At 52.7% G+C, this 12,563-nt stretch overlaps 1 protein-coding gene across 8 annotated transcripts in view; it reads left to right on the forward strand.

Moving 5' to 3' along the window:
* The window catches only part of QRICH2 (glutamine rich 2), a 77,658-nt gene that overhangs the window by 2,475 nt on the left and 62,620 nt on the right, over window positions 1-12,563 (forward strand). For 3 of the 8 annotated variants that reach the window (XR_012648280.1, XM_075014876.1, XM_075014878.1), the window contains exons 1-2: window positions 1,632-2,515; window positions 7,487-7,591. Coding sequence is in view for 6 of the 8 variants with exons in the window: in XM_075014876.1 (XP_074870977.1) it covers window positions 1,994-2,515; window positions 7,487-7,591 (627 nt within the window). In the remaining 2 variants the exon portion in view is untranslated. Of the gene's footprint in view, window positions 1-1,625; window positions 2,516-7,486; window positions 7,592-12,563 lie in introns of those variants that run through there. The other 5 variants (XR_012648281.1, XM_075014881.1, XM_075014877.1 and 2 more) reach the window with 4 other exon arrangements.

Below are 12,563 nucleotides of genomic sequence, written 5' to 3' on the forward strand. Positions count from 1 at the left end.
TGTGTCAGAGAAAGTTGTGTTTGGGATACAGGTGGAGGAACTCTACTCCTGACTGAGGTTAGGGGCACTTTCCTAAAAATGATGCCAAATTATGGATTGTACAGAACACTATGGAAGGTAACAGGTGGAAAAAAAACACCCGAAGAGATACTTGAGTAAAAGCGTGACTGCTTTCACTTCTGATTACTTGACTATAACCAAGATGTGATGCCTGTGTGTACTTTTACTCAAGTAGTTTCCCAGAAGTGGTGCTGATGACTTGTACTTAAGCACACCCTCACCCCCAAAAAAGGGCAGCTGTATTTTTACTCAAGTAACTTCTGGGGCACTTTTTCCAGCTCTGGTAACAGCCCTTGCCGTGCTGGAGGGATGTCATGGTTTAACTCAAGAGTGATGGTGTTGACCTGGCTGTCCTGGCCAGATTCTAATTGTAGTGATCCCAATCTATTTACCACATAGTCTGTGCTTTCAAATAGAGCCGGTTACTGTCTGTACGTGCTGTCGTGACATGCTCTGCACTTCTAGACAGCTGTTGTGTTCCAGTGCAGAGGCAACTAACCTGCAGCACTGAATGAAATGATGCCTTTATATCATTTCAGCATATGGCTTTTTGAATTTGTGCAGTCTAGGATCTACCTCCAACCTAAACACTCTGCTGTCTCCTTCCCACTCCCTGCACCCCTTCCCTGCTCACTCCTGGTCTCTCTTCTCCAGCCTGAGCGTCTCAAGGAGTTGAGACACAGGGATGTTCCGGCTCTGATCTTGGGTTGAGGGGTTAAAAATGTGGAAAGGGCTCTGAGCCGAACCTGGGGCTGAGGTGTTGGGTGCAGGTTCTGGGGGGGCAGTTGGAGTGCAGGAGTGCATTCAGGGGCTCAGGCTGTGCCTGGGCTCCTAGGGGCCAGGAGTGGGGAACATAGGGAAGGGAAGGGGTGGGGGTGATGCCTGCAGCTGGGGCCAGTGTGAGGAACCACTTGCCATTCCCTGCAGGAGCTGCTGGGGGACAGCCAAGCCCCATTCAAAGCAACTCCTGGCCAGGGTTCTGCACAGGGGTGGAAAAATTAGAGGGAAAGATTTTTGTTGCATGCGGCAATACTGAGGTCAGCTGCAGCTCTGCGGCACCGGAAGAAACCAAAACCCCCGGATCTCTGTTTTAAATTACTGTAGTGATAATTACTCGCGCGCCTGTGTGGTGGGGGGCGGGGCTAAGGCTGGCCCTGAGGGGACGGGGTGTCCCTGAAGGAGACGCTGCAGCCCCACGTGGTCCCGCCTCCGCCCCTTGCTCAGCTCACCGCCGGTCGCCCACGTGTGCGTGGTGAGCGGCGGCCGCACCACCCAGACCCTGTCCCCGCCCTTCAGCTGCGCCTGGAAGAGCGTGCGCCCCTGCAGGGGGGTGGTGAGGCCTGGGACTATTTCCCCAGGCGCAATGAGCCACGGAACGTCGAGGGGGCGCTGCGTCCCTGCCTAGCAACTGGCCGCTACAATGTCGCCGGCAGAGGCCGCTGATGTAAACAAAGGCACGTGGCAGGCTCTGTGACCATTCCGGCGGCGGGGCGGGGATTTAGCTGGCCAATGGAAGGGCGGAAGGGGCGGGTCTGCGCCAGAGGGGCTGGTGTGTCCCAGTGCAGCTGGCTCTGCCCGCAGCCTGAGCCCTGCCTCTGGCCATAGGCAGGCGAGGGAGGCAGGTGCATCAGCCGAAGAGGGAGGGCCGGGGCCAGGCCTAGGCGGGGCGAGGGACACTGAAATCAGTACGTACAGAACTGTTGACAGGCTGGTGGAAAAGGCCCTGGAAGGAGAAGGAGTTGGATGGAGGGTGCAGCTGGGACTGATAGTAACTTGGTGCTTAGTTACTCACAGGGTAAAGGAGAGAAACTTTTCTGAGTCCTAGAGCTGCAGTTATTGTATCTATTTTGGGGGAAAAAAAAACTAATAGCTTTATATTTGCATGAGACAGTAACGGGCTCCGACACAGGACAGAAGTTAAAGTCAGGGCGAAATGGCTCTCGTTAGCTTGGCGGAATTAGCTGACCTCTCCATAGGGACACCAGAGACCGGAGTGGTTAATTTTAACGCCCTCCACGCTTTGCTCCATGCCATCATTAAGCAACTCAACCTCCAGGATGTCAAAGCGGAGATGTGTGAAGAGACCCCTAAGCCCCTGGAAGCTGTGCCTCTGCTGGAGAAAGAGACAAAGCAGCGGAGCGATGAGGCAGAAGACTCTCCCTATGCAGACTTAGAAAAGAAGGTCATTGGGGTGGAGGCACAGGTGGTCGGGATGACGGCTCACGTGCATGATGTGGAGGCTCAGGTGGAGGGGGTGAAATCTCAGGTCCATGGCATAGGGGAACAGGTTCAAGGGCTTGAGAAGCAAATGGCTGCCCTGGAAAAATTGCCTTCTGGGACAGACTTACTGGAGAGGACCAAGAGCGGCTCTCCAAATGGATCTACGGTGGCTGACATGTGGCAAATGATGCAGATGAAGAAGAAGATAGAAGCTAATGAGAATGGCATCTCCCAGGTAAATCTTTCCCTGCCTTAAATTGTGAAGTAGCAACTCAGCCAGTGGGGCCCTCCCATATCTGAGAATGACGAGATACTCACTGTAGCCCTCTCTCTGCCATGACTTGCTGTGCAACTTTGGGCAAGTCGCTTTATCCTTTGTGCCCTAACTTCCTCACTGAGAAAACTGGTGAATATCCACCCTTCCAAAGAATCCAGAGAAAAAAGTGGTTGGTCTGTTTTAAAATCCTTAGATGGCATTTGTACCATCCCCTGGTTCTGTGTAAGAGCTTGATAGTGGTATTTTATTTCTTACTGGAAATTATTTATATTAAACACCAAGCAACAAGACTCCAAATTTGTCCAAAACCGCAGTAAATTAGGGGTTAAAGTCATGGCCATTGAGAGCTTTGTGGGTGTATGAAAGACACACAGAGCTTTGTGCTGCTAGGAACCTTCGCTTTCACCAACAAACATCGGTCCAGTAAAATGTATTAGCTCTCCGTCTTGTCTCTCATGTGGCAATCAGCCTTTATAAGACTCTCAACTGTGTTAATTAGGATTAGAGCTGAACTGTAAGAAGGGGAATATTCTCTGAATCCCTGGGGCCAGCTTCCATTACCTTTTTTTACGGCTCATCCAGCGTTATTTACATTGCATGTTGTTAAGGGGATTGATCTGGGATGTATTTTCAAAGCTGGATAATGCGAAAACCATGACCAGGTGTCACACAGTTCTTATTACAGCTGTGACTTGTTGCATGAATTTTGCAAGAACATCTCCGCACTGATTTCTCTCAGGTTGCAAGAAGTCTTGCTTGCCGTTGTCCAATTAATGCGACGGATGGGGACAATCGGGGGTTGCTCATCCAGCTTATGCCGGAGCTTTAACAAAGGCTGTATTCTTGTTTTCATTCATCTGGTCTCCAGTCTGGGGAATGTAAAGCCCGTGCAGACTTTGGGTAGACTAGACAGTGTTGACACAGGAGCTGTTATTAAATTATGCTCAGGCCGTCAAGAGATTTTTGTGGTCCCATCCCTCCCATTTCTTTATTCACACAGAGATTAACCGTGTTGCCGCCCCTCCCTGCATTTGGAGACCCAGTACGATTGTTCCCTCCCTGGCTTGTCAAGCCTGATTTGTCGGTTGCACTGTACTTTTTTAAGGGGTGGTGCTGGGAGGTGGGATCTGTGTGCTCTGTTTTCTGCTCTGCTCCGCTCTTCCTATGTGATCTCTAGCAACTCTTCAAGGACTTTGTGCTCTAGAAAATGCTGAGCACCTGCAGCTTCACGCACTTCAGTGTGAGTCATGGCTTCTCAGCAGCTCTGAAATTCCAGCCCTTTGCTGCTCTGGGCGTCTGGTTCCCCATCCAGAACCTGTGGGTAATATCACTTACCTGATTCACAGGTCGTTGAAATGCACATAGTGGAGGGTGACCATCCATCCTGTTTTTCCCAGGACAATCCCTTAGTTAAGCTGTCTCCCAGGTGTCCTGTTTTTTTTTAAGAAAACGGGCAAATGGTCCCATATTTTTCAGGGCACCTGTTCCCCAGCACCTGGTGTCTTGGGGCAGCAGCCTCTGCTGCTGAGGAACTCCTCCATAGGGCAGCTGCCCCATTCCCCAGCACCCCACAGCAGCAAGCCCTGCTGCCAGTCAGCTCCGCAATGGGGCAGCTGTCTCACTCCCTGGTGCCCCACACCTAGGGGAGGCAGCTTCTGCACTCAGGGAGCCCCTCCTCAGGACAGCAACGAAGGGTCCTGTGGCCCCTTATAGACTAACAGAAAAGTTTTGAGCGTGAGCTTTCGTGAGCAAAGACTCACATCATCAGATGTCCTCCTCAGGACAGCTGCCTTGTCTCCTGACATCCTGCACCTCGGTGAAACAGCAACTGCTAGGGGGCAGCTCCTCCATGGTGCAGCTGCTCTGTTCCCTGATGCAGCAGCCCACACTGTCAGGGACCCCTGTCTCGGAGTGGGTGCACGTTCCCTGGCACACCCCTGCCAGGAGGTCATAGAGCCCCCATCCTCTTGCTCCAACAATCAGGAGGCTGTGGAACCCCTATCCTGGATGCCTCACCATGGGGCAGCCACCCCATCGCCAAGGAGCCCTGACAGAGGAGAGCAGCCCCCCATCCCCGGAGGCCAGTGACCCGTATTTGCCAGAGGGCAGTGTGGTCACCCTAATGCAGTGAAATGCTTTGAGGCCTTTTGGCACAAGGAGTCTATGGAAGGAGAGGGAGCAGGTCCCTGCAAAGCGGGGCAGAGGGATAGGAGGGGAACTGGGGAGAGGTACTGATGCTTGGCAGGAAGGGGGCAAGCAACTGACACACTCCAGCCTCACTCCACTCCCTGCTTCCTGGCCTTATCCTTAAGCCAGGGGTAGCCAACCAGTGAGGGACTAAGATCCATGAGCATAGAGTGCAAAGAACCATGTAGCACCTTGGTGAAGCATTGCAATGGTCTACCCAGGGAAGTGGTGGAGTCTCCATCCCTGGAGGTGTTTAAGTCTCGGCTTGACAAAGCCCTGGCTGGGCTGATCTGATGGGTTTGGTCCTGCCTAGAGCAGGGGGCTAGACTTGATGGCTTTTTTAGGTCTCTTCCAGCTCTATTGTTCTATGATTCTATGATATTATGTATCTAGATGGGTAAAGAAGTACATAGCCGCTAGAATACTGAAAGCAAGAGTGAGTTTGAAGGCCATGGAAAAGCTCTGGGAAAGCAAAGAGATTAGCTAAGGAACAAAGCCGAGCGTCCTGAAATCGCGTATTCAGCAGCTTGTTGCATGGATGTGAGACATGGGTGATTATGAAAGATTCGGAGAGAGGGATATGGGTGTTCGAGAGGAGTTGTTATAGAAAGATCCCAAAAACAGGATGGATGCAGAAGGTCACCAATGAGGAATTATATAGGAAGATACAGCCGGAAGAGAACCTGCTGCAGAAGGTTATACAATGCAAGTTACAGCTATTTGGGCATAGCTGCAGAATGAACAACAAATGAAAAGTTAAGACCCTGGTATTCGGCATGGTGGACGGTTTGAACAGGAGAGGCAGACCCCACAGAGAATGGATGGATGATTTAGTAGATTGGTGCGGAGCTAGTCTACAGAAACTAAGCCACCCTGCACTGGGCAGGGAAAGATGGAAGGAAATAGTGAGGGAGGCATCAGACACTAACGGGCGCTGAGCCCACGGTTGACGATGATGATAGATAGATAGATTAAAATAAATATATAATATGTGGCTCGGTGCCCTCCCCCTCCCCCTCCCCCTCCCCCAGAGCCAGGCACCCCCAGGTCCTAGGTCCTGCCTGCTTGGCCGAGCTGTGAGCATTAGCCCTAAAGCGGGTGCTCCTGGTCCAAACAGCCTCTCTGCAAGGGTAACGACTCACGTCCGTGACCTTCCCTTTCTCTGTTCCCTGCCAGGCCAAATAAGTAGCTTGTTTTTAGTACGTCCCCTGCGCTTGTGTGCTCGAAACCCAGGCACTGCTCCGGGGCGGAGGGGACTCCCGAATGTGTTCTGAAGATGCAGCTCTCCCTCTGCAGCGGGCCGAGCAGCACTTACCCCCATGTCAATGACTTAGGCGAGTCACAGGCCTTGCACAGCCTGGGGAAGGCAACGCTGACCCCACTTAGCGGGACGATGGGCTGAAATGGGCAGCCTCAGCAGTTGCTGTCTGCTCGAGATCAGCATGAGGAACAGACCTTGTCATGGAGACCAGCCAGCCTGGACTTGTGCGTGCCCAGCGAGCTGTGCTGCTGGAACAGCTGGCTGTCTTGGAACCCTCCAACAGGGTTGAAGGGAACCTGGTGCCCAGAGAAGGCCTCCAGTGCTGGAGCAGTGGCAGCAGCAGTAGGGGGAGAGCAGAGCTGTGAGAATAAAGCAGGTTCCAGCTGAATTATCCCCCTCTTCGTGTAGGAAAATGCAGCTCCTCTGGCAAGGCAAATAGCCATTTCTGTGGCTGGTAAACAGCCCTTTCCCAGAGCCATGATCAGCTCCCAGACTCTTGCAGCAGTTCCTGCAACCCAACAGGGCAGGCTGTAAATGTTTAATCATTTGCCTGGCCTGCCTTGGGGGTCATGTTAAATAAAAACCTAGAGTATCCCCTGGCTGCTCCCTGGGAGCTGGTCTCTGGTCTCCAGGTGGCCTCCTGAATGGCCTGACCTGTGCATCGGGGCAGATTTGTGGCAAAAGCTACAGGATAAGGATGCTGCGTGGGCATGCACATAGCGCCACAGGAGAAGGGTCGGGTAGTTCCCAAATCTAGAAGGAGAAATCTGCGGAGCCCAAGCTGAAGCAGCAATGTGGCAGCCGGGCTGGTTAATGAGCAGTGACCGCTCGCGCATGCCAGGGTGCTGGCACGGACCTCAGGGCATGTCTGTACTTGGTCTCTTCATACTTAGTTAGGTGCCCAATGTGCTGCTGTTCACCCTGGCTGCTAAAAATGCACTGGCTGAGGGGAGGCAGAGGCAGGGGGTCGAGGGGAGAACAGGCATTTAACTCTTTCGGTTGGTTTCACCAGCTCAGTCCACCTGGGGCTGCAAGGCTTAACGCAGCCTTTATTTACTGGGGAAGTAAAAGGAGGAGCTGGGGCTTTGCAGAGCCCCTACGGGCATCCACCTCGCTGTTGGGAAGGGTGCTCTGGTGTAGCTGCTTTGGTGCTCTGGAAGCTTATGGCCCCAGGTCCCCCCTGCTGAAGCTGCGAGCCCCTCGCCACCACCTACATGCCATGGGAAGCCAGAGCCTGTCTGAGAGGCTGTGTCTCCTGGCTCACTCAGTCACCGGGGTGGGTCACATTCTCCTATTCAAGCTAAGGAAGCTGAGACCGACTGGAAGTGCCTTGCCCTAGGCCACGCAGCCAATCGGTGGCTGTGCCGGCCAGGATGGCTCCTTGCCCAATGTGCAAGGTCCCACTGCCCCTCCGAGCTTCCTGACTCTGGTATCCTCGGTGATCTTTTAGCCCTAAATTCCCTCCCCCGCGTCTGTTCCAGGCCATGACTTTATTCCAGGACCTGCTGAGTGAGGTCAACGGCATGAAGACGGCTCATTTCCATACGAACGAGGGCCTCCAGAAGCTCCAGGAGAGGCTTGGCTTGGTGAGTATGGCCCTCTCCCACAGAGCAGAGCCGTCTGGTCGCTTTCCCTGGTGAGCGAACTGCCAGGGCATCTCCTGCCACCCCCAGAAGCGCCAGCAGCCCCCTAATCCCACTTTCTGTGCACACGGTGCCCTCCCTTTCCTCCCCTCCACCTCCCGCCTTGACAAGCCGGGTGCCATGCACTGCCGGCAGGGCGCTGTCTCCTGCCCCGAGCAGCACTTATGTCCAAGGGACTAAATGCCGCATGATCGCTGGCAGCAAAGCGAATGCAAACCCCATCCCTGGGATTTCTCTTCTCACCACTCCCCAGCCTTTATGAGCTCGGGGGATAACGTGGAATTGCAAGGAACTGGGGGCCAGGACCGTGCGTAGCTTATGTGCCCCTTGATCAGCATGCGACAGATAAGAGCAGATTGGTTCCCTGCGGCACGTGCAGGGGAGACTGTCTCCTCTCCCTCCACCCGTGTCTGTCTGTCTGCCAGCACACACCAGTAATGCAGGTGAGAACAGAGGGGGACAGCCTGGCCTTTCCTCCTCTTCGGGAACCATATTCTGGGTCCTTGGGATGCCCCCTTTTGCTCCGCGATGGGCTATCTGGAGTGTGACCGATTGGATCCCACAAGCTCTGGTCTCCCCAGCCGAGGCATAGAGTCAGGGTTACCGCCACCCACTCGAGCAACGCAAATTCTGAAGCAGCTCAGCTCTGGGAGGACTCAGCAATAAGACCTTTGGCAACTCCCAGGAACACAGCCCCAAAGAGAATCAAAATCCCAGCTAAATCCATTTTACTCTGTATGGAAGTTTTACACTTAGGAAGTTTAAAGGTTTGCCCTCTGTATCGACGACAGAGAGAGATGCAGAGGGGTTACGACCCCCGGTAACAATTATTTACACTGGCCTGATAAACAAAAGTAAGTATAAAAAGTAGGATTTCAGTGATTGCAAGTGAAAACCCTCAGATCAAAGTAAGTCACTAAGCCCCAGCAAAACATGCCAGCTAATTCTAATGCACTAAGCAACTCGTGATGTGCAAATTCTTACCCTAACAGTTGTTCTGATAATATCTTTCACAAGCCTAGCAGCCTCCTAGCTTGTGTCTGATCTTCCCTCTGCCCCCTTCAGTCTTAGATGTTTCCAGCAGGCATCTTAGGTAGTAACTGCGGGGTCTCCTGGCACCTGGCAGCTCCCTAGATTTTGGTTCCCCCTTTAATATCCTCTTTGCCCAAAGCAGGAATTCTTTGTATGTAGTGCAAATTTTTCATGTCTTGAGTGGAAACATACCAGATCCAAAATGGGGCCCTGCCTTTCTAGGACCAACCACAGTTTGGGCTTACAGGAAAACCAAAACCAGTCACAGGTTGCTGACCTGATCACTGAACCATCAAGTTCCTGAAGCATCACTAATGGCTTTTCCTAATAAACCACATTTCCACTAAATATTTCTAGCTACACGTACAAGAAAGATAAAGGCACAAAACCAAGATATATGCATTCAGGGGATCACCGGCTCTTGAATGATAGGTTTCATGGTCTGTTTTGCATAAAGTGGCTTTGAGTTATGCATATTCATAAGCCAATTTTCATAAAGCATGGGGGGTGCCATGACAGAGGTTGTAGCCTAATCCCTGGGTGAGGAAGGGGAGGGGGAGCCTCTGCTCTGGTGTCAGAGGAATTGCTGGAGGAGAGAGCAGGGCATGATGTCTGGAGAAAGTGGATGAGAAACAGCCAGATGCTCTAGTCCTAGGCAAGGGCCGGCAGCAGGGTTGCTCTGGGGAGAGAGGAGGAGGGCGAGTCTGTTGTTCATCACGTGAAATACCCAATTTTTTGTACACATTAGGGTTGGCCTCCCAGATTAAAATGCCCACGGGGTGCCTGGGTGGGGGCGGAGCAGGAGATACTGCCAGAGGATATGCTCTGCATGTGCAAAACCAGCTGGTAGCCAAGCCAGCCAGGGCTGGCAAGAGGCATTGCATTGGCTTGCTGGGACTGTGATGCGTTAGTAGAGCTAGGAGGGGACTAGCAGGGAATGCCAGGGCTGAAGTCCATTGGCAGGGTGGCTTACAGGTAGGGCCCTACCAAATTCACAGCCATCAAAAACGTGTCATGGACCATGAAATCTGATCTTTTGTGCACTTTATGCTCCGTGGATTTCATAGGGAGCCCAGCATTTGTCAAACTGGGGGGTACTGCCGCAAAAGGGAGTTGCAGGAGGCTCACAGGTTTATTTTAGGAGCATTGTCATACTCCCATCCTGACTTTTGCCCCGTGTTCAGAGCTGGGCAGCTGGAGAGCGAGAGCTGTTGGCCAGGTGCCCAGCTCCGAAGGTCGTGCCCTGCCAGCTGCAGTGCGGTAATAAGGATGGCACCACTATACCATGCTTACCTTCCTTCTGTGCTGCTGCTGGCGGCAGCTCTGCTTTTAGAGCTCAGCTCCTGGACAGCAGCTGCTGCTCTCCAGCTGCCCAGCTCTGAAGGCAGCGTCACTGCCAGCAGCATCGCAGATGTAAGCATAGCAGTGCTGCAAACTCCCTTACTGTAACTTTACAAACGCCCCCCCCACCAATTGGGTCAGGACCCCCACAATTACATAATACCCTGAAACTTCAGATTGCAGTAGCTGAACTCAGGAAATTTATGATTTTTAAAGTCCTATGGCTGTGACATCGGCTGATGGTGGACCATGAATTTGGAGGGCCCTGCTCCTGGGGAACCCAGGCCTGGAGCAAAAGGGCAGGATGCCAGTCAGATGAGATCTGTGCCCAGGCACTGAGGTGTTGGCTGTTTAGAGAGAACTGTGTGCCAGCCCCACACACTAACCACCTGCTCCAGTCCATGTGGGTGTGCAGTAAAGGCGGGGGGGGGGCAGTCGTGCCCGGCTTTACCTGCACTCTTGGGCCCTCCCTTCCCTGGAGCCTGGTTACTGCTCCTGAATACTCAGCACAGGAGTTCAGCGGATCAGAGGAAATGGGGTTTGTATTCCCAGGGCAAAGCTGGTTGCTCTGCTTGGGAAACACGAGCTGATGCTCCAGCAAAGAGGTAAAAACTCAGCGCTCAGGGCCCCACAAGGGAGCCTGTTGAGGTGACAAACACACTAGCTGCCAGTTCCTGATGGTGTGCTTGAAGTCTGTGCCATCCTGTACCCCTGGGACGCCAGGATAGAGAAATATTCACCCTTGTGTCTCTGTGGCCTGTTCCACCAGGGCAGGGTGGCTTTGGAATCCTGGCCCACTGGCTGAGGGGCGGAGAGAGGACAAGAGAATCTGAGGCATGTGTGCAGGGGAGGGTAGCAAGGAAGGGCCAGTCCCCTCTAACTGCTGGAGACGTAGACACACAAAGGAGCCCAGCCTGGGCTCCAGGACAGGGCACCCGGCCGTTTCCCTTGGAAGACTGACAGGGATTCAGGGTCTGTGGGGACTGAGAGCGCTCAGCAGTTTCTAGCAAGGCCTGGGGGAGTTTCCATAGATTCGTGCTGGTCATGGGGCTGTGCCAGCCCGGGGATCGTTGCCAGGAGGGGAAAAATATGGACCTCGTGATATGACCCAAAGAGAGACAGTAGTGCTTGATAGTGCCTGGCTTGGTCCTCGTACCCTCGGGGATCCCAGGAACGCTGGGAAAAGCCGCTTGCTGCCCTGAGCATCCCACCAGCCACAAGAGCTCGTCCTGTGTGCATTTGGACAAGCTTCTCTCACCCGTGAGCCTGAGCAGAAGAGATAACGGCTGTGGGGAAGCAGTAAACAGTGCGTTTCCTAGAGCCCCAGCCGACAAAAGCCAAGTGGATGCCAAGGCTGAGCCTTTGTGTGTGTTCAGCAGTGGGGATGGGGATGGGTGGGTTTGGGGCTGATGGGGGTTAATCCTGGGGATGGGGGGCAGGTTTGGGGGCCAGGAGGGGCAGAGCCTGGAAAAGGGGAGGGCATGGAGGGTTGGTACGAACATTGCTCCTTCCTGCTTAAGAGCTTGTCCCCAGGCGCAGCGTTTTCCTTGTCGTCATTTGCTCCCCGTCCCAGGGGTGAAAGTAACACAAACTTTCTACCTGATACAAATCACTGTGTGCGCGCAGTTCTTAAAACAGGGGTGTCAAAAAGTCCAGTTTGACGTTCTTTATTAAGGGCCGTCTTGTATCCATGTGCCCTGCGGCTCTTGGAGTATTGATTTGGTAACTGACTTTGAAAAAAATGGCTCTTCTCGCTATTTTGGTTGCAGACCCCTGCACTAGTTTCTCAGTGGGAATCAGGTTTCCCCCATTGCATCCTTCTTGTGTCTCCTCCCCTTATTCCACTGCCCCACTTACTGCAGGACATAAGTCACCATCCCCTGGAGAACCTAGTTTAAAGCCTGTCTCGCTAGGTTAGCAAGCCTGCCTGTGAAGGTCATCTCCAGCAAGCAGGCTTTGAAAAATCAACTTACCTCTGGGGCGTGGGAAACAGATCCATGGGAATCTTTCTGTTGGCTTCAGTGGGCTGTGGATCAGACCTGTAGTTCTGGGCTGTCATGGTGACATTTTCCATTTAATTGGTTTCCACTCCAGTCCCCATCATATACAATGTAATTAATTCAACAAGAAGTCCTATGGCACCTTACGGACTAACAGGTATTTTGGAGCATAAGCTTTCGTGGGCAAAGACCCGCTTGGTCAGATGCATGACAAAGCGGGTCTATGCCCACAAAATCTTATGCTCCAAAATACCTGTTGGTCTATAAGGTGCCACAGGACTTCATGTTGTTTTTGAAGGTACAGACTCACTCTCTGATACAATGTATTTAATTGATGTAAAAGCTAGTTTCGAGTGTGGTTTTATTTCCATGCTGTGCTAAAAAGGATACAACCAAGACAGAAAACCTTATTTATAAATATCACATCCTTTCCTGGAGTTTTAGTTCCACTTTGGATTAGCAAAACTGGAAGATCTTTACAAAGGAGAGATCTGAGTCTGCAAACCTTTGCTCCCATCAGCCCCTTCACTTGCACGAAAAAG

The sequence above is a fragment of the Carettochelys insculpta genome, chromosome 20, assembly GCF_033958435.1.
Source record: "Carettochelys insculpta isolate YL-2023 chromosome 20, ASM3395843v1, whole genome shotgun sequence".
Classification (NCBI taxonomy): domain Eukaryota; kingdom Metazoa; phylum Chordata; order Testudines; family Carettochelyidae; genus Carettochelys; species Carettochelys insculpta.